General features: G+C 32.7%; 1 protein-coding gene across 2 annotated transcripts in view; it reads left to right on the forward strand.

Annotated features, from left to right (window-relative positions):
• The window catches only part of LOC129968838 (complement C2-like), a 48151-nt gene that overhangs the window by 8971 nt on the left and 11801 nt on the right, over nucleotides 1-27379 (forward strand). Inside the window, exons 5-8 of one of the 2 annotated variants that reach the window (XM_056083118.1) lie at nucleotides 17126-17296; nucleotides 19518-19630; nucleotides 21993-22164; nucleotides 22934-23089. In XM_056083118.1, coding sequence (XP_055939093.1) covers nucleotides 17126-17296; nucleotides 19518-19630; nucleotides 21993-22164; nucleotides 22934-23089 — 612 coding nt within the window. Of the gene's footprint in view, nucleotides 1-17125; nucleotides 17297-19514; nucleotides 19631-21992; nucleotides 22165-22933; nucleotides 23090-27379 lie in introns of both variants that reach the window. The other variant, XM_056083117.1, reaches the window with a different exon arrangement.

Here is a 27379-nt window from a genome sequence, read left to right on the forward strand (position 1 = left end):
GGAGCGCCTAGCCCCTAAGGTTGGGGCTTAATCTCCGGTAAATGAAAAGACTTATCGTAAACTTTGCTTTCAATATTTGCCGTGATCATCTTCGAAAAAAGTCCAAGGAAGTCGCTTAAGTGAGTATTAGCAGGAGATGAAGTGGGAGGTGCTTGATGAAGCTCAAGTTTTTATTGGCTGTCAGAATGCGATAGGAGGTGCAACAAGGATTGGGAAAACGCGGCCAGGACAATTTTTGAAAGATATGAAAAAATTAAAGTTGAATAAATAAAACAGAAAAACAAAAAAGGGTGTTAAAGCAGAATATTACGGGGCCTTCTAATACGTAAATTAGGAGTGTATTTAGGAATAGCAAGAACTGCTTCATTATCGTGAGAATCAAGATTCTTAAAAAAATTTTGTGGCAAGTTTTTTAATAAATTTCTTAAGTGGTGGGTAATCAAGAGCTTTATACATGTTTGTGTTAAGCATATACCAGTGATAATTGCAGAATCTTCAAATAAGATTGTTTTGTTGAATTTCAATAATTCTTAAGTTTGACTTGGCAGCGTATCCCCAAAACTTACATGCGTACGTAAGAACTGGACGCAAATAAGCGGTGTAAATAAGTATTTTGTTGTCCCTATTCATTCTAGAGTTTCGAGAAATTGGGGGATAAAATTTACGAGTTAGGTCTCGAAACTTGTTTTTAACATAAATAAAGTGGGGTTTCCAAGTAAGTTTATGGCCTAAAATAACTCCTAAATATTTACATTCCTTAGACCACGGGATAATTTGATTTTTAATTTTAACTGGGTGGAAATCTTTGTTAACCTGATTGTTGGTGAACATAATTGCTTCAGTTTTACTCGGATTGATTTCAATTTTCCATTTAGTGATCCAGTCTTCAAGGGTTTTAAGATGTCTTGTAAGAGCTATTGAGATGAAATTCGGATTTTTATTTCTGGCTAGTATTGCAGTGCCGTCGGCATACATGCAAAACATAGTATTAAATTGCTTTGGAATATCGTTAATGTAGATTGAAAAAAGGATAGGAAAAATTTTGGAGCCTTGGGCAACACCTGCTTGTCATATGTTTGATGTCTGAAAGATTATTGTTAATGCGAACACAAAAGAACCTGTTGCTTAAATAGATAATAATTTTGATAATATAATGAGGGATATTATAAGTAATAAGCTTGTAAATAAGGCCTTCTTGCCAAACTCTGTCAAAGGCTTTCTGAAGATCAAGGAAAACAGCGGCAGACTTTTGATTATTAGCAAAACCCTCTTCGACATATTCGACTACCCTGACAAGCTGATGAGTCGTCGAGAGGTTATTCCTAAACCCAAATTGCTCCGGACAAAGGATGTTTTTGTCTTCGAGAAATTTGTTGAGCCTATTTAAAATGATATGTTCAGCAATTTTACTAATTGAAGGAAGTAGCGAAATGGGTCTATAACTGACCGGTTCTGTGGGATCTTTGTCCGATTTGAGAATGGGAGCAACAACAGCTGTTTTCCATTTTGTAGGGAAGTGACCAAAGGCCATGATTTCAAAAATGATAAGTTGAAGCAAAGAAATTAAATTTGGCGGGAGGTTACGTATAACTTTGTTACTAATTCCATCTAAGCCAGGGGTTTTGTTGATTTTAAGATTCTTAATATAGTCAGTAATTTCTGTGATAGATGGTGGAGTAACATCATGAAAGTAATTAGGAAGAGTATTCTGAAAGTCTTTGACTGTGTTATTTACAAGCGTCTCTATATCAACATGTTTAAGATTATTTAATTGAAACTGGGTCTCAAGGCTGTCAGTCAAGCAGTTTGCTTTATCAATGTCAGTATTAACAATACTAGCCTGGCCTTTAAGGGCGGAAATTTTTTGCGTTTTCTTTTTAAAGGATGAGACAAAATTCCAGAAGGTGCCATCATATGTGTTAGCATTAACAAGTTTATAAATAAATTCATTTTGCTCAGTTTTTTCGTTAAGTATTTGGATAGTTTTGTTGAGTTTATTCATGATTCTCTTGAAGACTGGGTTTCTAGTGTTTTGAAAGACCTTTCTGGTATAATTTCGTTCTTTTTGGAGATAACAATTTTTGGGTCTGTATAATTTTGATTAAATTTCAGTGGTTTCGAGGCAGCAAATTTGGCATCAATAATTATTTTTTCAAAATAGTCAACCATTTCATCAAGTTGCTCAGGAGTTTGTGGATTCAAATTCTGATCGAAATTAGCAGTGGACAGTATTTGTTTAAAATTGGTCCAATTAGTGGCAACTTTTCTATTGCTGTCTGGCAGTGAGTATTTAAGAAAAAAGCTAAGGAGAACTGGATTATGATCTGAACTGAGTTCAGGGATAGAAACTATTTTATATGGGAAAAGAAAGTCTTAACTATCGCAAGATCTATTGTACTGGCAGAATAAACACCATATCTAGTGGGGGAGCAAGGAGCTAAAATTTTTAAACCTGCATGCAGTGCAAAAGAATATAATAAGTTACCACGTGCATTATTATTTTGACAACCCCAAATGATATGATGGGCGTTAAAATCGCCACAAATAACTTGATTCGAACTGATTTGTAGTAAGTTTTCAAAGTCACAAGTAAAGAGAGCATTATCAGAACTAGGGGGGATGTAAATAGAAGTAAGAGTAATTGGATCATTTTTAATGTCCAGGGCAACCACCGTGGCTTCAACATAGTACAGCGTAGGAGGAGTGATCTCATGATGGGGTATACCATTTTTAATCAGAACTGCAGTACCACCACCAGTATTCTCAATCCTGTAAGTATAGTACGAGTGGTAGTTAGCCAGAAAAATCTTTCTTTGCGGTCTAAGATGAGGTTCTTGAATAAAAATTACACCGGGTTTATGTTTATTTACAAAGGAGCGAAAATCATTAATTTTGTTTGAAATGCCATTTGCATTCCAGAAAACGCAGGCTGTTACACTTGAATGTTATTTTTCATAGGGGTTGACCAGACTAGCAAAAATTTCAGAAAGAATTAAAACTTTGTCGACTGATGTTTTAGCATTTTTAAGTTTACGAATTTGAATTAAGAGGTTAGGAAATTCATTTAAAAGCTTTTTAATTTCCTGCATGCCCTCAACGAGTTCCTTAAAATCATTAGAATTCATGAAATTGAGGGTAAAAGTTTCATCCTTGGCAACATTTGACTTGTCTCGTGGCGCCATCTGCCGTGCTTTAGCAGATTTAAAAAGGCCAGTGAAAGATGTATTTTCACGAATAGTAGTTTGGTTATTATTAAAGATAGCTCTGCTCTGGTTAGTTACGTTGTTGCGATTTTGTTGGGGAGTATTCGTCTTGGGGAAAGCCTCGCAGCCTCTGTAAGAAGCAACATGCCCGCTTTTGCCAAAATTGATACATTTCTTGATTTCAATGCGCTCCTTAATATCGCAAGCATTGGTATCATGAGTATCACCGCATTTAAGACAACGTGGCTTGATGTTGCAGCAATCTGCACTGTGGTGAAAATAATTACATTTAAAACACTGCCTTGTCATATTGCGAGCACGATATAGCTCAATGGAAACGCGAAGATATTTGATGCTATTGACGTTGTAAATACTATTGGTTTCATCATTACGTTCCAGTTCGACTGAAAATAAAAACGGCAGCGCCCTCTTTGACCTTGTTTGTGTAAGTTGAACTATTTTGGTGACTGGAAACCCGAGTTCATTTTTAATGTATGCAAGAATATCTTCTGATTCATGATCAATAGGGAGACCTTTGATGACTACCTTGACTCGGTGTTTGCTCTTTGGTTTAATGATATAGTAATTATGACCCTGAGATGTATAAGATTGAATTTTTTGGTGTTGTTCAATAGAATTCGGGAAAATTTTAATGAATCCGTTATTAAATTTATTTTCTGTTGGGCCACAGACTTTTTGAATATCAGCTAACATAATTTGATATTTGTTAGCGTACCCAAGCATTATGGGTGGGACTTTAGTGCCAGTATTTTCGGTTTCGCGCTTTTTTATATTTTCGATCGGTGAAAATCTAATTTTAGTGGTAATTTCTTGGTTGGAATTTTAAGAAGGGTTATTCCTTGCCGTTTTACGTTTAATAGGGGATTGAGATTGTTCGTTGACTTGAGCTTTAAGGAAAGTTGGGAGATTTAGAGCTTTGTTACGTTTTGCATCCTGACAGTTATAAAGAGAAAGATTACCTTGAGCTTCCTCCAGTCCTGAGATGGCTTTAGCTCGTTTGGCGTCTATGTCCAGTAAGGTAGGATGATCTTGGGGCAGGTTCGGATTCTTTATCCAATTTTTCATCGCCTTGTTTAATCCATCAACTTCCATTTGAATGCCAAAAATGGCCATTTCTGTGAAACTTCTCTGTGCACATGTCTGGCAGGCAGGTGCATCCTGAGTAATTAAATCATTTTCCTGACTGTCTATTTGCATTCCAACTTGGGTATCGGCATCAAAGCGCTTGCTCCCAGCATCCTCCAAATCGCCACCGTTGATGACGGTAGCTAGCGAGAAAAATGGCTATATCCTTCATGTAGTGACTATTAAGGACTGTGGCTTTTAATAGAATGACATATTAGGTAGATAATGACGACGTGATGAGTGTTTCGGCGGAGCACCTGGACTCATAGGTCCTTAATCTCCGAACCTTATGACTTTTAAAAATTTTACCTGGTATTTATGATTTGAGCCTAAATATTTAAATGCCTGGTTAACTATTGATCTGTAAGGGAATTGGTTATTAAAAAAAAGTGGATAACATACATAAAAATATTAAATACAATATAAACTGATTAATTTTATTAGGCAATGGTAAGATTAGATTAGTTTCACTTGTTTAGATATGTGGGTGATATCTTTTACCTGCTGTTGGCACGCCTTCATCGTATCTGTCCGGTCCAGTAAGGTAGCTACAGGGTTAATGATCAAGACTTTCCTTATTAGCCCTAATAAGGGCATGTACGGTCAATGATCATTAAGTACTACTCATCAAGAAGTAGTGTCCTTGGTCTTCTCTTCTTCCTAGGGTTTCTTGGGTTGTATGTAGGTATATTTGCTATTGCTGGGTTGTTATGATTATCTATTGTATGGAAAAAGCTTGATGCTAGTTTTTAAAAGTATTTGGTTATTAATAGGTAGATGTTTGATGAAAAGTGAGTATAAACTTTGGTTTGGATTTGTGTGAAGCTAGGATTTTGGTTGGTTGAGAATAAGTGGGTAATTAAAAGGAGTGATACTATTGGTTGCTACTGGTGGTGTGGGTGAAGGGGTATACTGCCGAAAGCTAACTGGGACTTTGGGATTTTCTTGTGATGTGGGAAAGTTTACGATGATTTTTATAATACTAGATGGCGCCGTGAGTATTGTTTATTGACTTTTAATTGAACAGGTTAAGTAGAGGATTGCAGTGGTAGAACGGGTATGCCAAAAATGATGTGCCTGGAAGAATTAAATTAAAAAAAAAAATCAATATACCAAGTGGTCAAAATTAAAAAGAAACCCTACTACAGATACCAAAACATGCTCGAAAATCTTGTTGTATCCCAAATGCAACAGCGCCAATGTCTTGATTCAATAACTTTTATGCAAGATGAACCGCCCCCACACATTGGACTCACTCTCTGTACAACAGTTTCTTCGGCAACATTTTACTAATTATAGAGTAATTAGTATTGCGTTTCTGGCAACCCAATCACATCTTAATCCCTGAGATTTTTGGCTTTGGGCATACTTAAAAAAAAACAACTTGTTTATCGAGGATATGCATCTCACTCGACCAATTATGATCCACAGTAGAACAAGCTGTACACAGAATGCTGATATTACATTTGGAAAAAGGGAACACAAAAAGCACAAATTTTAGTTTTCTTTATATTTTACCTTATTACTTAAATATATTATATAATCTCGTAAATTATATGAGAATGAAGATGTTATGTCTTATTTGGCATAGAGTTAATCATAAAAAAATATGTCATCTCGTTGATTAACGACGAAAAACTTATATAAAAAAGAAATAGATCTATTAATACGTTAAAAAAAGATAAGCTGAATTTAATTATTATATCAATTACTATACTTGTAGAGCAATTTTGAAATATTTTTTTCCAGCCATTTCATTCAATTTTTAAAGAAACATTATCATTGAAAATGTCCACTAATTGATTATTATATACGACATTTCAACAAATATTTAAATTTCTTTCAATCCGATAAAAAATTGGATTTTGCTTACATAATGAATTGAATGTTCAGAATAAGTTTATATGCTAAACATATCGACTTTTCAAAGGTAAAAATATATAATTCTGGAATAAATAAAAAAGGCTTCTGGTAAGCTACACATTATTATTTTGTAGATGTGCAGTAAAGGTAGAAAAATTATGAATATTTACTTCTGAAAATTTATTAATGATTCTACATCTTTTTAAAATTCATACAATAAAATAAATTCTGCTCCTTTTTTTTTAAAAAAAAAATTACTCAATAAAAACAAATTTTGACATTTTTTCAATAGGAGCAATTTTAAAAATTCTTTTCCTTAATATGATAAGATTTACAGCTTGGCGCACTATTTGCTGATTGTTTCAGGCCACTTCTTCCTTGTACAAAATTGATGAAAAAAATAATTAAAAAGGCTCTTCGGGATAAACCGTTGGATCTAAACTTACAATATTTGGCATGCAGTTATATTTTGGGTAGTAGGTACTAAGAAAAAGTTTTATATAACTATAATTAGATATTTGTTCAATTAAAATTTAATAGATATGTCAATGTTTTCCCTCCATAAATTCGAATCTTTGATGGCACAAACCCATTTTTTTTTACCACTTTAAAATTTAAATTAGCTTTTCAGTTACACCAATTTTATTTCCGTGCGATTATTTCTCTTATTTTAATTAATTTTTCAGAAATGATCTTGAACAAATTTTCTAAAAAGTGGTCTTTGTCGTTATTATAAAATTCAAACCAATTTTGTTGTTTCATCAGATCTTTCAATCATATCATCGGTTTTTTCTTTTTGTGAGTACCAGTGCTATGATAAAAAAAAAAAAAAACTTTTTTAAATATTAACATTAAAATAGAGTTTTCACTATAGCTTTAACATTAATACCTTTTTAGTTGATTATCTTTCTTCATATCTCGTTATGTAAAAAATGTTTCGCACAGAATGCAACAGCTGAGACAGACAAGCCAGAAAAAGACAATACAAACAAACCAAGCCAAAAACTTTTCATAATCATCAACTGGATTAGAAGTTCAAATTTTAAAATCCTCCCACCCGGTCGGCAAATTAGAATGATTAGAATTAGTTACCTTAGAATGATATATATTTTTGCAGCAGTAAATGATCTTATCCTAAGTAGCTCGACTAAATAAAAGATAGTTAGATCTTTATCAATCACAAATAAAAACTTTAGATAAAAAAATTAGCATATTACATTAAATCAGAAGTAGGATCTTTTAACCTTTTAATAAATAATAGGTTAAATTATAAGCATTTGATCGATCGAACCGATTCAATACTGATCGCAAAAACCTTAATAGCTAAAAGGTTTCCCTACTTATTCCTCAATATTTCTAATGAAATTTTTTGAAGAAATCATTTTACGAGTCGTATTTCATTATCTTATTCTCCTCTCATGAGGCTCATTATAACAATCAGTAATGTAGTGGCAGTAATTGGAACTTTTCCATTGTGAATTACCATCAATGGTTTAACAAGTATCAATTCATCTGATGTTCGGTTTTTTTTCCTATTTTGCTCTTTTAAAAAGTGTCATAAAAGCATTTCTCCCTGACATTCTCTAAGATTGTCAGCCATGGCAACTTTAAATTCTCAATGCCTCATCGCTACGCCGTTGGCACAAGGTTCATTTTAGAAACAATAAGCTCCATCGGAGCAAATTGCTTTAATTCATTCAAATATTTTCTCTATTCATTTTGTCAATTTCATTTCTTATCACTAAAAATCTATCAATCCAATATTCCACCTCTTTGCCTGTTCGTTATAACTTCATGTGACTAAAAGCTATAAATGTTGTGATTTAAATGCCATAAACATTATGCATTTATTTTTGATAATGCTGCTCAAAATGCTCTCTGAAAACGTGTTGTTTAAAGGATATGGACTCGTTTTTATGTATAAAATATGTAAAACTTTTACTACTGTAAATGAATAAAAACAAAACAATTTCCAAAAACTTTGGATAGAAACAATGCAAAATCTTGTCATCAAAACAATATTAAGTGAAATTTACTGTTTCTTGATTATTTTAGGTTGGGAAAAAAAGAAATTCATTATTTTCGTGTGAACTTCAAGACTTTATTTCACATGTTTCGGATTACCAATTTTAATCAAATAAGCACCATTTTGTTCTATAATTTGTTGCTATTTTAAAGATAGCTTCATAATACCTCTTTCATAGAAATCTTAGTCCCTATTGGCAAAAACCTCTAGTAATCGAGTTTCACAATCTTCTCTTTATGCCAAATTCTTATCACTAAGGGAATTCTGCAATGCAAGAAAAACATGGTAATAGCTTGATGCCAGGTCCGGACTATATGATGGATGCATCAAAACTTTCCAAACAAGCTCCTTAAGTTTCTGGCGAGTCACTATAGACGTATGTGTCTTGATGGCGTTGCCCCGATGGAACACAACACCTCTCCTGTTTGCCAATTCTGGTCTTTTCTGATCAATTTCCAGCTTCAAAAGGTCCTTTGGATAGTAGAGATCCGAATTTTAATGTTTGGCCATATGAAATCAACTCATAATAAATTATTTCTTTCTAGTGCCACCAAATGCACAGCAGAACATTCCTGGCCATTAGTCCTGGTTTGGCGACCGTTTGAGCTGCTTCACTGCTCTTTGACCGTAATCATTTTCGTTCAGTGTTTTCATATATGACCCATTTCTCATCCCCAGTCACCATCCGTTTCAGAAATGGGCCGATTCAATTCCGTTGGGCTAAGCAGATGGAAATTCGATCCATCATGTTCATCATCGTCTTTAGCATCAAAAATACCTGAACGGAATCGATGAAACCAAAATTGCTGTTATAGTATCGGGACCATAAACACCATTCATAATTTCAGCCCCCTAGCTTGCATTTTCACCTTTATCTGAGATAAATTGTAAAATGTACCGAATTTTCTCTTTGTTGACTTCCATTTTTAACACCCTGCAACTCACAACTAAATGGAACAAAAAAAAAAAATTTTTTTTTAGTGTGAAATGTTATCTTTCCAACGAGCATAAATCTGAAATTGTTTGATCGATACTTTATGAGATATCGACACTACAGCCATCTATCTAAAAAATAATGGATTTATTTTTCCCTAACCTAATATCTTTCTGAAAAAAATTACCTCTTACTTGTTACATTCGCAACTTCATTTAAACTTTCAAAAATATTTTTTCTCAGTAACCTGGGATAGTAACGAAGTGACGAAAGCACCATGTTCATCTGCAATTGAAGAATCGGGATTCCCTTGCCAAACATCGTTGATTGCCAGTTCCTCTACTAACTATGACGATTCTTCAAAAGATGAAACAGAAACAGGAAACGATTATGATCTGTCACCAATCATTATAGATTTCCCTCCAAATGATCCACATTTCATTAGAAAACATAAAAGAAGATATAAAAACAAACGAGGAAAACTCACGTTCAAATCAAGTTTAGGCTCTATAACTGAAGACATAGAAGGGGAGGAAGCTGAAGAAATATTCCCTAGTGACGTGGGATCAGGGGATGAAAAGGTAAGGCTGATTGACAACTCGCCTTGTTACAAAACGCCATCTCTAAAACAAGTGAAAAATGACGAAGAATTGAAAAATTCTTCCAGAAATGGAGAAAAAATAATCAAGGAAATCAATCCTGCGAGTAATGTTCGAGGAAGAAAACATAACAGAAAATTGAATAATTATTATACGACGCGCCGAACATCTAGATATGGAGGCAGCACGCGTGGTAAAGAAGCAAGCAGAAGACGTAAAAATAATAAAAGACGCCGAATAATGGTGGCTGTAGAAAGAGAAGAAAATAAGGTCTAATATGCGTTGAATAGATGTTGCTGATAATTTTGCTAAATGGATTTGCTTCAATATTTTCTGATGCAAACATGTTGAAACTCTTGTCTTGTATTGCTTTTTTAACTTGCGGCTGCTGTATTGGAGTTAAATAGCTGAGATACCTTTCGGCAAAACTTTTGTCTTTTTTTTTGAATAATTAGTTAATCATTAGTTAGTAAAACATAAGAAGTTTTTTTACTTGATGTACATGAGTTTTTTTCAAAGAAACTGCAAATAAGAAATTACTAGTTATTAATTAACTTAAATTAAAAATCTAATTTCAAAATACGCATTTTTAATTATTTCCTTACATTTCTAAATCTTTTTTATTAAAATTTTCCTTACTGGTTATTGTATAGTAAAAGTATGATGAAGCTGTTAGATTAAAATAAATGCATTTATAAGTATAATGCTTTTCTGTCTCCTTACCTCCATAAAATTTTCTTGTATAATATTAGCAAATTATTTTTTTAATTTATCAATAATTAATAGATTTTTTAAAAACAATTTATATTAAAATTTTAAGCTCGCGAAAAAAATTTTCTGTCTCAGAAAATATTTTAAAATCTTGCGAATTTAAGGAAGGAGGCGTTGTAAAAGTAACAATGCCATTTCCCCATTGATACGTTTTCTGTTTCCTCTCTCCTGACAGAAGTACACTATTTTAGCTGATTTTTCCTGAATATTGGAAGATCTAAAAGGCATGCTATTAGATATCGCTTGCAAATTGAATTAAAATAGTGATTGTGTTCGTACACTGATAAAACTGACGATGCTGCAATTCCGCAATGCCAATGCACGAGTCTTTCCTTTCTTTGTTAAATAAAAAACTGATGACCTATTGCAATATGATCGTTACTAGCCAGAAACCACAGGTTTAGCTCAATGTCACCTATATTAATAATAAAGATGAATGTGTGTGAGTGTGTTGGTGCACTATAAGCATTTGACCTACGACTAAACCCTGACCCTGCCAAATTTGGCACATGTATACCTTGAAGGGTGGAAATGTACACCTCAAAGCATTTTTTGAAAAGTTAATTAGAATTTTAATTAATTAAAAATTAAGCTCAATTTTGATGTTTTTCCTCTGCAACTTCCGAAAATGTTATTGTACAAAAGTAAATTTGACACCTTTCAAAAGTTAAAAAATTTTTGCTTCTAATGTCATCAATCAAACAATCGTATGAATATTTGCTAAATTCTGGCAATTAAAAAAAAACAATTTTTGCCTGATTTCTAAGTATAGATTACATTGTTATTCTAAAACTCAAATATTTTCATTTTTTTTATCAAATGCACCTTATATTTTCTCTTAACAGAAGACATGTCATTTTTGTCATTATTGTTTGACAAAGTCTTCGATGCTCATATAAAGAATTCAGACACACTAAATAAAGGCTCATTTAGAGGACTGTAATTCACTTTTAAATCAATATGTAGAGCTACGGGCAGCCGGGAAGAGATGTGTGTACCATCGGCTCTCGTCAAATTAATGAGTGTGAATTAATAACAAATTCTTCTTTCTTACAGATGGTGCGACGGTAGTATGCGCAGATACATACCGCCGGGCGTTGCAATGTTGTAACATTCAACAAAATTGTACTCTTTCACAAATAAATATTAATATAAAATTCGCAACAATAAATGCAATAAAGTTTCTCAAATGGCACAATATAATGAATAAATGACACAATAATTTGATAAGTTTAACAAAATAAAATATGATAAAATTGTTTCACTCCGTACGAGCGGACCACATGTCGTCGACGCTCATAAAAAGAATACAAACTCATTAAATAAAGATTCGTTTAGCAGACTTAATTCATTTTTAATTCACACTCACTAATTTGACGAGAGCCGATGCTACACACATCTCTTCCCGGCTGCTCGCCACTCTACATAATGTTTTTCACCAAAACTCTTCTTTCTGACAGATGGCGCTACGGTAGTATGAGCAGATACAGACAAACTAACCGCATTTTCGATGCAGGTTCTCATTCGATAAAGACTAAAATACTGCTTCATTCAACCCTTGCACGATTAAAAAAAAGGATAAATATAATGTCGAATTCCCATTCTTATTGTTTCTTGATTTTTTCATATTTTGATTAAGTTAAAAAAAAGTATTCGTTAAATTTTAAATTCGCATTTTAATGTATCAGAATTGAAGGGTGTCTACTAAACCTCTTGTATCATATGTTGTTCAAATTATTGATAGCATACATTTTTGGCTATTTTTATGTATTTGATGGAGTTTTAAAGACTGAAGAAAATATTAACTACACAATGATTGGATAGTCATCATGTTATAGTTATTGTTGTTTTTATTTGACTTAGATATCTTCTGTGTTTTATTCAAGTTATTGTAATTCGTTGAATAAATTTCTGTATTGCAAAACAAGATTTATGTCTTCTTTATTTTTTAAACAGTGTTTATTATAAATGATTAAATGCCAAAACTTAATGCAATTCAATATTAATATAATGCTAATCATTTTCGAATAATTTTCTTACAAATATTATTTTTAATAATAATTTTTGTTCTCTTACAACCATTACTAAAGAAAGCAGTCAATCAAGCTTGTAATGAAGTTATAGATGATTGGATGAATTTTACTTAACAGTGAAAAAATCCGTTTTGTTGTTTTTTAAAGTGTTTGGAAATCTTTGTTAAAGGAATATCTTTCTTTCTTTCTTCTTTTTTTATCATCTCTCAATGACAAGTGATATTTTTTAAATAAAATTTTGAATATAACTCATTAAAAATTCAAAAAAAGAGAAGAAACTATGTTTGATGCTAAAGAATTATTTATATTGGAATGATGGAAAAGTTAATTTGGTTTTCATAACATACAAATACATGGACTGAATCATAAATGACAAAACTTACTAGAAAACTGATAAACGGCAAGCAAACTTTGCGATAAAATTGTATACGAAATTTATAATTTTAGAAATGACTTCATCTATGAAATCAAATGAATGTGGCCCATATGTTGATACTATATGGGCCACATTTTTTTCCTTCTACATAAAAAGCATGCAATGAAAAATCCTATACATAGAGATCAGCAAAAAATAGTTATAGCAATTTTATTATAATAATTCATTTCTTAGTTTCACAGTACCTTCAGAGTAAAATGCCATAAAACAATTTGTACTTGGCATTGAACATAGATTACCATTGCATTAAGAAAATTTAATTTTTGAACTCCTTTACATCCCCTCTTTTTTGCTGCTTCCCCTCTTACCCGAAAAATATTGACAGGTACTATTTCATCTTCTCGTACATTTTTTTTTACTAAGAAATATTGTATTTGATATCCTTTTCTTTTTTTCTTCTAATTATTTATCTACAGTAGTTAAAACAACGCGTTCTCTCTTTTTTTTTTCTTTTTGATTCTTTTGTGCTTTTGACATAAGCAATATGCAGTGACAGTTTTAAATTGACGCTTGGGATTTAAAATAATAAATAAACAATTTATTTTATATTACAGCCAATCATTCACTATTGCTCACTTATAAATCTGAAAACAGAAGAAAGTGCAAACATTTCGCTAAATCTACCAACATCTACCATAATAATTCACCATGAAAATTACGAAACTATATATTATGCAAATAGTAATGAAATAATTGTTGAAGTGCACACAAATAAGTCATACCAGAGCTAATGTGCACGCTAATGATGACCTATTATGCTTTATTTTGTTTAGTAAACATTGATAGAAGCACAAATAATGTCAATTTCCGAGGAAAAATTCGTTGGTTTCTATCTGTAAATATTCTGTAGACTGATTTTGATATTTCAGGTTTGTGATATTAATAATAGTCATCAATATTTTTGTTATTAGTTATCTCTGATACATTATATAATATTAACTCAGAGAGACTACCGAGAGTTTTTTTTTCCACTTCCACTTTGATCTGAAATCCATTGCAAACAAGCAAACTCCCCACGAAGACCATCTTAGACAACTGACTCTAGAAATTATTATTTGCATTCCTAAGGATGCAGTGTAGGTCTATATTCATGGTAATCTTACAGAAGATCGTACTGGCAGAGGTATTTATGTTAGGACCTCATACCTTGAGACTACAATAAATCTATGCAGCCCTGATACTATTGATACCTGATACTCTGTCTTCATGAGTGAGTTAATTGCGATTAAAGTAGGGCTTGATGCTATCATATGATTGTGAATTTGGAGAACTATGGATTTTATCGGACAGTCGCAGTGCACTACAACATCTTAGTGGCTGGTACTCTGCAAACGATGGAACTAGCTTATCTATTCTGCTCAAATTGAGGAAGATCTCTTAGAACCACGACGTTCACCTCCAATGGATCCCATCTCATTAGTGGTAATGAAGTCGCTGATAGATTGGCAAAGGGGGTAGGGAGATTGAAATGGCCACTGGCTCTTCGCTTACTTATCAAGAACTATACTCAAATGAAAGATCTAAACTCAATTTAATATGACGTATTCCCATGCGCACCAATGGTACACGGACACATCACCTGGCACTCAGCTGGAAATCAAATGTGACCGTGGCTCCTCGAGTACTTTGGCTAGATAAAAAATTGGCCACCTTAAGTGCCTTTCCTTTGAAAGTGGTAGAAAAATTCCACCCACTTGTAAAAAATGCTGTGACCCTCCAGCTTCACCTAATCACATTCTGGGTTGCATCGGACATTACATTTCTAAGGGAGACTTAACATTCGATCCGTTTATTATTATAGATTTTTTGGCGGTCAACAACCTGCTGGAACTGATCTGACATATGTCAGATCTTTTGAAGCAACGACAACAACAGTAACATTATATAATAAGACGTATATCCCATATTAAGAAAAAATTAAAATTATTTGATAAAATACATATATATAAGAATATGACCTTAAAGTTACACGGACCCAAAGAGGATTAAAGTAGCTTACAATGAGGCGATACTATCAACTTTCCTATAATATTTCATTTCCTTGAAACAATGCAAAGACGATGATGTTCCTACAATGCAATCGTTGATATCGTGTGGAAATTAGAAGGAAAGCCTAATAGTTATCCTCCTTGCCATATAGTTATATTTCAAAATTATTGATTCCAAAATAGCCTTCTTTTAGCTTCAAAACGTAATATCTCAAATGGACATGAATCTAACTTACAAAGCTGCACTCTAATTGTAAAATTTTCACACAGCAAGATTATAAACCTTTTGTTATATAGTATGAATAATTTCTATTGTTTTAACTATATTGAACGGAGTTGTGTGGAGAGCCTTTTGATATAATGTATAACGAGTTAACATAAGAAGGTTGAACTTATAAAATGACATTATTCATCGCACGTTCTTAATTCTGCTTTTGCCTGTAAATGTGGCAATTAAATAAGTGTTTTAAATTAGGTTAATTTCTATATACAGGCAAAAAGTTATGTAAATCATCAAAATATGACACACAGAAATCTTATTACATACATTGTATATTTTTGTACCTTTGCATGTATATTTTTCATTTAAATTAATATAAATTAGAATGCATTTTACACAGATGCCTGCAGAGGCATTGTGGATCGTGAATATTTTAAACATACAGTAAAATCAAATATATTACGTACAGATGGTAAATAAAGAGGCATAGAATATTACAGTATTACAACAAGGATGGGACGATTTTTTTTCTGAACAGTTATTATCGGTGTCGAAATGATGCCAGGATTTTGAAATTAAATCGGAACGGCGAAGTCTTTAATGGAAGCAAAACGAATTTGTCCTTCCTAGAGAAGTTCTACTTTAGTCCAAGAAGGCATCTTTTTTAGTTCCTTGTGGATTGCAAGAGAGCGAAATCCTAAATTACAAAGCCACAGTCTGGGCTCATATTTATCATGAAGCATTCACGAAGATTAAAAAAGTAATCAAATCGGAACACTCCTGCAAACTTTTTTCTTAATGTCAACCTGCTTCCTGATAATGCCATTCCACACTGAGGAATTTTTTAAAAATTTAGAAAGAGAGAGGGAGAGAGAGAGAGAGAGAGAAAGAAAAACATGCCATCGTGAACTTTTCAACATAGTCCAAATCTGTTTTCATGTAACTTGCAAATCTTCAGTGAGCTCAAAAACTTGCAAAGTCACCGGTTTCAATCAGATGATGAAATCGTGGACTGTTTACGTTGTTAGTTCTAACAGATGCCAAAGGAATTTTTCAAACATGGTGATCTACATCTAATGTCAACATGAGATAAATACCTAAACAAAAATCAATAATAATTTTGTTTCGTGGAATAATTACTGCGAAATATTCTCTGCCTCGTTTTTATTGACTGCACCTTATACTTTCTCACTATATTTATGAATTCATACTCTATTTAAAGTGAACAGTTTTCGAAGTAGAGGCAAAAACTTAGCCGAAATGTCTTATAAAATCTGTCATGCTTAGTCTATTATATCTTTGAGTACATTGCATAATTTTTATTTAAAAAAATTCTTTGAAATGATTACTATTACTTTTGGAATTGTTGAAAGATTAGTGGGGCCAAGTAATATGTATGCAAAAAAATATACAATAATTATAATTCCCATATAATGGAAATCGATTATGCTCTGAATTTGAATTCGAATTCATTTAAATTATATTATTAAAAAATTAAGTTTAATAACCACAACCACAGAAAAGCTACCCCCGCCTTGCCAAAACATTGGTGGTAAATTGAATCATCTAATATCATTGCGCTAGCACTTCAGCGGGATCTGTGATTTAAGTCTTGGTGGTCATCACCAATTACGGTACAACCCTTACCATGTGAAATAGATCCATCTATCGGTACGGAAGTAGCCAAGCCCTCACCATTATTTTACCGACCTGGAAATTATGCTTCGTAAAAAAATTATGATTATATAAAAGTATTGAATAATGGAATACTTTTTGTAGATTAAAATATGATTTGAGAACAGATCGGCAAAACATTCAGTTGTGCATATGGGGGTTTCAATTAATTTTCGGATCTCACCATTTTATGAATTTTTTTCCCTCTCAAAATAATATCTGCTTTTTTCAGGTAGCGTGCCTCAAGGTCGGCTTCTGGATGGGGCCTCTATAAGGAAGGGTTTAGAATTGGTGATCTTGATAGATCGATCGAGCAGCATAGACCCGGAAGACTTCAAAATGGGAATTGCATTCATAAAATTCCTTCTGCAAGAATTTGGTGTGAGGAATGGGAATAATACATGTAAGTACTCTCTGCTGCTGAAGCAATTCCTTTATTTCATTCCAGTTTTAGTCCTAAAAGGAATTTGTTGCGAGAATTCTTTCCAGTCATCAGAACTGTAATGTTTCGCCAAATAGGATAACCGAACTCTGACTATGGCGACATGGCGAAAATTGACTGGCAACCCCTCACAACGGAAAACGAACTTTTCAAGGTTTCATCAGTTGGTGTGCGATTCCCTTGAGTGCATGTGGTAACCCAACGTTTACTTTTTGTTGTAATTGTTTTATAGTACTGGTTAATTAAAATTTATTTCAAATATTACTTCGCTAATTCCTATAAGATCCCTTTTCTGAATCGTTAAAAGATACGCTCTCTTTTAGTTTTCGTATCCATAGTGGAGTAGCTGTGGCATGTTTAACTCCAATAGTGGTAACTCAGAATTGTTGGCAATTACATTGAAAACTGATTTAGGATTCAAATTTAACCTTCAAGTCCCAAATAAACTTAGTTATGGCTTCTTTTTTTATTAACGATTGCATTTTCTATAAGCTATACTGCTCAACACCGTTCACTTTTCACACACACACACGCACGCACGCACGCACGCACACACACACACTTCGTAAAATCGAGATTTGATACTTTTACGTTAGTGTTCCACTTTAAATGAAGCTCTAAAAGAGTTGATCAAGTACTAGATCACCGAATTTTGTATAACTGATGTAATAAATTTTTTTGTATGCTGTATGTCCATTTATGTTAGGATCTGGCATATTTTGATATCAGATGGATTTCTTGATTTGCGGTTGTTTTCTTAAGACTTTGATTTTAATTTCAAAGTAAATAATCTGTTAATATATTACGGAAGAATTATCTAGAGTTTAATATGGAAATTAACATAGGAGCTTTAATTAGCTAACTAAAAACAGCATGTTTCTTTATATATATACGAAAATGCTGTACAGTTCGTAGCTAAGCAGGATATAAATAATATGAAAATATACGAAAAGTATATAAAAGAAAAAGTGGATTTCTAACATAATAGAGGCATGGTGACCTGGATGTATTTTCTTGGCTACAGGCCATATGACTCCAGGATTAAACTTAATTCCATTCAAGATTCTCTGTGCATATTGGCTCGATGCACTTTCACTCTGAGACTGAGGATCTAATGCTTTCCAGTTATATGGTGCGGAAGTTTGATGAAAGGGATGTAATTCTGTCCTTTGACTACTACTTTCAATGATGAAGTCCTTATGTAGATAGCCGTCATCTGGCTTCAACATGAGCTCGAATATAAATAAACTGTCATTCGATAGTTAACCTTTAGGGAAGAGTTATTCATCATTATGTGCAGAAAATTTAAATTTGATTAATATCAGTTATTTTAACACGAACTGGAAAAAGAAAACAAAGGAGGAGATTTGTACTTTTCAATTATTATTTTACTAGTCCACTTTTCTAGATAAATTCTTTTTAATAAGCCTAGCTATTTTAGTGGTTCTCAAAATATGACAGTATTAAATTATGGAATAGAATAATTCGCTTAGTTAATTTTGGTAGATTTTGCAAATAGATTATACAGCTAAAGGGGGGGGGGGTATGGGATGCCGAAAGTTTCATTTCTTTGTAATTCCTTAACCTTTGAGGATATAAAAAAAATTATTCATATTCAGTGAATAAATGATTCATCGTGATGAATAATGTTTATATTGAAAGATTTTGAGGGAGATCACTCTCAGAATATGGAAATCGATAACTTTATTTATAGATACTGGCATCCCGATATATACGTAGATTTTTTTAATTCGTAGAAAGTATGGCGATTTCGTGGTGATTTTAGAACATATAAAATCTGTTGAAGGCCTAATGTATTCTCAATGGTGTGGCATGGAAGTTCAGAAAAGGAATTATCGGTCGGAAGTTGTTGTACTCCTTATCTGACCACAACTCAAAATTGTTTCGTCCCAAGGTAACTGTCATGCTGTTTCAAAACTGATAATATTAATCAAATTAAGAAAAGCTACCTTATGGATGATACTGCAATACTCAATTGTTTTTGTTACAACTTGTCTTTGTTTTTCTAGACAAAAAGAAACTATCCTCCAGTAGACTTATAAGATTTTTTTCGATTTTTAAAGGCACTAATAAAGAAAAACTTTTTAAATTTTCACGTTGAGGCATTCAAAAGTTTGGTTCGATTTTAACTAATTTTAAAATGCTTCGCTTTTTCTAGCAGGGACTCGGGCAGCTGTAATGGCTTTCGGAACTAAAGTCGACATACTTTTCAATCTGGACAATGAAACCATCACGGGCCCTCAAGCAGCGAGTAGGGCTTTGGATACATTAAAGGTAAGATGTGCAAGAAATTTCTAAAAAAGAAGATTTAAATCGCATGATATGTTTAACTTAAAATTATAAAAGAAATAATATGATTTTATACAGTAAATAGTAAATTTGGCAAATGTAACTTGTAATCTTCGAAACACGTACTTATATATTGCCCACATTTGATTCGATTCCGAAGAAACTTTGATGAAGTGCGAGAATATCAACTTGTAATTAACAACTATTCTGGAATTTTCTTCTGTTTTTTCTTTGGGGAATATGATTTATTTTAGTTTAGTTATATTAACGTCCCGTTTTAAAGCAACACTGGTGCTATTTTGGTACGAACCTCGTAATTTTGAACCACGGTCAGATGACGAAGACGATATCTGAGCTGGCACCCACTCTCCAAATTTCCACACCACTCCAGCTGGAGGACGTTTGGCCCCGATGGTTTTAACGTGTACCAGATCCGCTTACAAGACGGATCTTCGGTCGAATCGGGTCACGAACATAAAGTCCTCCGTTTCGAAGTCGAGATGTTATCACAGGCCATCGCGGCCTTGGGGAATAGGGAGGGAGAAGGTAAGATAAGTAAAAAAGATGTACATATGTGCTATCATTGATTAAACATCCATAGCCTTGCCTTTGGTGACTTGCAAAAGAAAATTTTAAGGAATAGATGTAGATGTTTCTGAAATCTGAAACAACAAATTTTACTTTCTTTTTTTTTTCGTTGTTTTTCTGACTATGGGCAATAATTTAGCAATAAAGCGGTAAGATTTCTAAATGTCATGACTCCTTAATATTAAATAAGCCCTGCAGAAAATGCTGTTTGCCCATGATTTTTAAAAAAAATTACCCATAATGACTGATTTCTGAATAGGAGAACAGCTGGAATGAGAAGGTTTTTTTAAAAAAATATTATTAGTCTGGTAATAACATTTTTAATAAAATATTATTATTCAAATAAATAGTACTAAATATTAGATAAAAATTTTATTAGATAAATAAATTTGTAAAAAATACAAATTTTTTTAATAATAATAAAAGTACAATGCGTCTTCTCAATGAGTTATTAAAATCAATAATTAAAATATGATTAATTACACATACAAGTACATAGGAATATTAATCATTAATCGACTCTTCTCAGATTATGTAGTATAATTTTTAGCATTATATTTGCTTCAATTTTAATATTTCCTTTATTATGTATGGCAGTAATTAAATACATTTATTTGCAAATAAAGAAATTATTAACTTATGATTAAGATTAATTATTGAACTATTTAATTATTTGAGACATTTTTACCATGATATACATAATAGAAAATGTTTTTAGTTTAGTTATATTAACGTCCCGTTTTAAAGCAACACTAGGACTATTTTGGGACGGACCTCGTAATTCTGAGCGTTGATCAGATGACGAGGACGACACCCGAGCTGGCGCCCCTCTCCAAGCTTTTACACCATACCAGCGGGAGGACGTTTGGCCCCGACGGATTTAGCTTGCACTATACCCGCTTAGAGGGTGGAATCGGGTCTCGAACCGAAACCCTCCGGTTCCGAAGCCGAGACCTTATTCCCAGGCCACCGCGGCTCTTGATAAAAGATAAACAAACATGTATTTAAAAATAATTACTAATATAAAAAAAATTTAAACTAAAATCATCAACATGTTGATTAAGTTAAAAATGTGTTGAAAAGTAATACTAAAGTTATTAGTAATAAGGGTCGTATAATATGAGCTATCAGGGCAACACAGTGCCTAAATTCATCACTATGAAGATATATTGTGGTGAATAGCATATAGGCCCATTAGATAACAGCGGACAATTGCTTTTGCATAATGGATTAGTTACTAGACTGCGAACCACAAGGTCCCAGGTTCTATCCTTCACGCATCTCAATCCGCTAAATTGGTGACCCCGGACGATGAACCTTCGTAACAGCTGTTGTGGCTAAGTCGTCAGATTCATTTAATGCAGCAACCCAAATACTCTTGCCATAACGTTTGGCGCTACTCAAATGGGTACAGGCGCATTAGAATCAACAGCTCAATACATCACCACTCAACAGCCATATCGTTCGACTCACTGGAGGGAGAGTCTGTGGTGAATAGCATATAAACCAGTTAACAACTACGCTGCACAGGCAATTGCTTTTGCATAATGGCTTAGTTACTGGATTGCTAACCACAAGGTCTCAGGTTCTATCCTCGCGCATCCAATCCCCTAAAATGTATTTCAATTCATTCACTAACATTAGATAGTGCTATAAAGTAATTTAGGCAAAACAGAGAGGTTTTAAAATGTGCTGATGTTTTACCATTCATTTTTGTTATATAAATTAAATGATTTCAGATCGTATATATTTTTTATAGGCTGGGGGTGGAGGGACAGCTATGCAAGAGGCGTTGATGAACGTCTTTACCCGCCTCCCACCTCTGAGGGTACAGGCCAAGAGAGCCATTTTTATGCTCACCGATGGAGAGCCCAATATAGGAGATGTCGAGGAAGCTCTGTACTTTGCCAAACAGCTCAGAGAAAAAAGAGGTAATCCTTGCTTCGTTTTCAAGAATGGGAAATACTAACTGAAACAAGATTCCTGACAAGTGGCATCGCTATTCCTACGGAACAATACGAACAATATTGTGACGGATAATCCGCCAGGCGGAGGGGGGGGGGAGGAGGGGATGCAAAGGGAAAGTCCAATACTTCAATAGCGGATAACGACCCTCCTTTTTGAATAAACATACAAATAACAGAATACAGTCGAAATGTATGTAAGAACTACACTTGCAGAAATAGAATTAGCAATGAACAAATGCAACAACCCTATAATTACCAAATCAGGCTATTTTGATTCTCGAAAAACTACATATATGTTAGTACAAATTAGAATATTTATGCAACATTATATTTATAACATTATGTAGGAATATAAAATACTAATAGAAGGTAATTTTTTTCGCAATGAAATTTTATACCTCTATTTTTAATAGGAATGTAAACTTGGAGCTGGTCGATTTGGTGAGTTGTAAAAAAAAAAAAAAGAATAAATATGGTTTTCTTTATTTTAATTATAAAATATTAAATGTTTAGCTGAAGTTGGAAATTACGGATTTTGTATTGTTTTTGCAATCAATGCGTGTGGTTGTACAGCCAGTCCAAGAAAAAAATAATTTTAGTGTTTTTTTAAGCTGAATGCTCATCTAATGAGCATTTACAGTGTTCTCCCATTTAATCTGATTCTAAAACGAATTGTTTTTCATAAATTTTTATTTTGTATTTTCGTACTTAATGAAAATAATTTTTCTTTCAGATTTTGAAATTTTCACGGTTGGAATTGGGAGAGGAATCAACCGTCAATTACTCGCCAAATTAGCGTCTGAGCCAATCATCAGTCACGTTTTCATTATGGACAAATACACTGATCTGAGGCATGTGATGGAGACTATAAGCGACAGCTCTTCAAGGCGTAAGAATGTCCTCCTTTGTTTTTTCTTCCATTTTTTTTGCATTAGAAATCGTGTTTGAGCATAAACTGACTCCTTTTTTGAAATTTTAACTGATGCATGAGACAAAAATCGTTTAAAACATATCACAGAGTCAATAGATCTGGATTTACTGAGTTTTACGAGCAGCTACGCATTGGATAGTTGGTTCTTAATATTTTTTAATTTTAATTATAGGCTTAAATAATTGAAGATGAATTGAAATTTCTATGTTTTCTTATTAACATCGGAACATAATATTGTACGAAAGCTATTTTTACAACTCTTTAAAATTCAGAAAAATGGCTTTTCATCCATACAAATTTTATCTTTGTAAATTTTTTCAATTTTAATAAATTTTTCAAAATTATTATTTAAAAAGTAATGTAATAGATTTTTGCTTTTTATGTGTTATGCGATAAATACTTTTTACTTATGCTTTCAAAGTAAAATATTTAATTCAAAATTATTAACTTTACAATTCCAAAATATTTAAATTTTAGAATTGCTTACATATTTATATTTTAAATTCAATGGAAATATATCACATTTTGCATTGTTTTAATAAATTTTATAAACTTGATTTTAAAAAGACTGTAGAATAGTATTATAAAAATGCAGACAGTAAAATAAGTATTGCTTTTCAACAGATTAATATTATTGTGGTATATAGTATAATATAATCTTCTCTCTATAAACGATATAAATCTCTATAAATAATATAAACTTTGTTTCGACAACTTTGCAACTTTATAATAAAAATATAATACTTCAAAAAGAATTATGTTTTTAGAAAAGTTATTTTTAAACAGAAGAAACATGATGTTTTATGATGTTGCAACAACTACATTCTTTCGGTGAACTTGGATGTAATCACGGTGCATATTATGTAAAATATAAAGCACTCAGAAAATCAGTTAGATGATGCTAATAATTCGGAAACTATGAAGATCAGCGTAAAAATTCCACTTTTTTGAATGGATATGCCTGATTTTTTTTTCGGACAGAAGCATAATTGAAAACTATTTGGGACATAATAACTGATAAAGTTGAAAATGAGATATTAATTGGCGAAAGAGACCTTATTAAATGTGTTTTTAAAAAGTGAAAATAAACGAATCAAATACTTTTTCACGTATTAAAATTAGTAATAGGATACCAAGCCATCTACTACTACAAAAAAAAAAAAATGAAATCCTTGGCAACCAATAATATTTCTTAAATGAAAAACATTATGAATTGAAAAAATACTGCACCATATTAAACATATACACTCTCGAATATCTCGAGTGGCGGAAAGGCAAAGCCGGACAACAAAAAAGCCGTATAGGCCAGAGCTCTATGAACTCATTTCTTTGCCCACCAAGACCAGAAGACAAAGTTTTTTTTACCAAAATTTACTGTTTTAATACTTTTTTCCCACTTCTTATTGAGTTCTAAGCCCTCAATTTATCTCAACCGCTTCCCAGTGAATCATAGAAACAGTTGCCGGTAACGTGTCTGGTTAAAATAGAAGGCTTTATACTGAAAGTTTATATATGCTTACATATCAAACTGCATGTTTCAAGGTTTTATTAGAGAAAAAAAAGAAGAAGGATGGAAGAAGTTAGAAGTTAAAGGATATAAACTGTTCACATTTTAACATAAATTCTGTAATGCCTAACTTAAATGCAATCTAACAACTGTTTTTTCGTTTATCACCCATTTTGAAATCTCCACTGAGGTTCACTTAAAAAAAACATTAATCATACCCAAGAACAATTTACGAATACTGTATGTACTCTGCAGTTATACTCGGAAACAGTGGCAACAATTGAGTTCCGTCACAGACTAACGAAACAATGAACAATGAGCAGAACGTTGCTCTTTTTCTATCACAAGTTGTATTTTGCACACGACACGTAGGAGGATTATAGTAGACGTTCGCATTCAATGCCTTGGAAATGCTGCCAACGCAACACTTTGTCTTCCGCATTTAATTACGATAAAAGAAAACTAGGCTGGATAATACAGAAGCCGGATAGTCGCGAACCGGATACTCGGTAGTGTACTATATGAGTGTTTAGTGATGATAAATTGGTGATTATGGCTGATAAGACTTTTGACAAGCATTCAAAGACTGAATTATATGAAGCTCATTCAACTGAAGTTAAATATTCGAGCCCGTCACCAAATGCCATTTCCCAATTGTTGAAAAAGATATCTTCATTGCGACAGCGGATTGAAAAAAATCCACTTCTGTCCCCAACCAGATGGAAGAAGTCTTATACCGAGAGAAGCAATAGATCATTATTTAGAAGCAGAAGCAGAAGTCGGAGGCATTACAACCGGAATAATCAACTGTATTATTATCACTTTACTTCTGGATCAAGATGATTTCCGAAAGAATGCAAATGTAAATTTTGCCTTCATAGCAGAATCAGAATTAGCGACCAATTCTGCCACTGAAGGTTTAAAGAAATGCAGTGAATTTCATTATAGACTTTTTGTAAATGACAAAATAGAAACTGCGATAAAATTTTTATTTTTCAATGGAGCGGTGTTAAGATTAATACCAGTCATGTTTAATAAAAATTAGTGCTGCCTTTAAATTTTATATTACAAATAGTGCAAAAATCCGTTGTTTCAGTCACAAAATTTTAACTCTTGATTTGGAACTTCGCCGTAATTTTCAATGGCCATTTATCACAACCAAAGTTATTGAAGCATTTTGAATGCATATTTTCTTCACCGCTTAATTTATTGATTGATATTAAAAACAGAATAATTGATTGACGGTGTAACTAAAATGCGCATTATTGGAGAAATTACATCGTTGGCCAGTAAATTCAACGTAAGCACCTTAAACAAAAATATTCTATTTCCTGACATAACAAAATCTGATTTACTGACCACCAAAATAAAATACAATGATGAGAACTATATAACTACTAATGGCAAATCAGTTCATTCAAAAGTAAAACAATTAGATCCTAAAAGATTAGAAATAGTCACACAAGAATTCAATTTTTTTATGAGACCATCAAATTACCATAGGCAAGCCTATTTCATTTTGTTCTGACGCCAACGCTATCTTGTGAGTTTTTGTAGCTATCAGCAGAGAGTGTTTAATAAAGCAGTGAGAAAACATGGTCACTCCGAGCCGGAGAGAAAAAAGCGCATGTGTACCAAGTGCGTAAGAACGATGGTTCTTTCCCATTGTAAAAAGTGCGAGAGTAATCTAAACCGGAGGTTTATTTATTTGGTGAAGAATTGTGTTTTTGAGTGATTACGAATGCCAATCAAGAGTGCAGTGTCCAATTTTAGGTGAGAGCAGTTCCCTTAGTCCGTAGTTTCGTTTTCAAATTAATATACTTGTAAAATGTCATTGCTTAAAAATCTTTAAAAAGACGAGCTTGTGCTTGTCGCTGAAAAGCTAGGATTAGAGATGCCAGTGAATCTAAAAATTTTAGATTTAAGAACAATAATTGAGAGTAGTGACATTTTCAAAACAGATAAAGAATTTATTCAAAGTGTAATTAATTATATTTTAGAAGAAAAGAAATCTAAAAAAAATAACGAAAAATCTCAAATTGAACAAGAAAAATTAAAACTAGAACAAGAAAAACTTAAATTAGAATTTGTGAAAGTTAAGCTAGAGCAGCTTAATAAAGAGCTTGAGCTAACAAATGCAAGAGTAAAATGGCCCCAAAACAAGTAAAAAAGATAGATATCCAGTCTTTTAGTATCGAAAACGCAATTCCTGTTAAATTAATTAAAAGTGTAAAAACTGTAACGATTCCTGTCCCTTCTAAAACAGAAGCATTCAATTTGTTCTTTCAATCAATAGAAAAGGCTTTCAAAACTAAAAATGTAGCAGAAGAATTTAAAGCCGAAATTTTATTAAATATTTTGGGAGAAAGAGTAAGTATTCCACCCACCTTAGCCCCCGTTCTCAACTTTACAGACGCCAGACAGTTCGGGATATGCTCATAAATCGGTATTAGGCATAAACAAAAATGAAAAGAGTAAGTCTTTCTGAGCACTGTTACATTTTTCATTCAAGATGCGTTTGGTTTTTGGCAGGAGGTCAGATGTTTATTAGACGTCGGGTCGATGATGAGCAGGCAATGTGCAGACAAATTGGGATTTATAAAAGAAAAAGTAAATATTCTAGTAACGTGTTTAAATGATTCTTTCATGTGTGTTAAAAATTGTGTAAGTGCGGTCATTTTAAATTCCGATATCAGTTTCAAAAGAGAAATAAATATGTTAGTAGTAGAGAAACTTACCGA

Source organism: Argiope bruennichi, chromosome 5 (assembly GCF_947563725.1).
Source record: "Argiope bruennichi chromosome 5, qqArgBrue1.1, whole genome shotgun sequence".
In the NCBI taxonomy this organism is placed as follows: domain Eukaryota; kingdom Metazoa; phylum Arthropoda; class Arachnida; order Araneae; family Araneidae; genus Argiope; species Argiope bruennichi.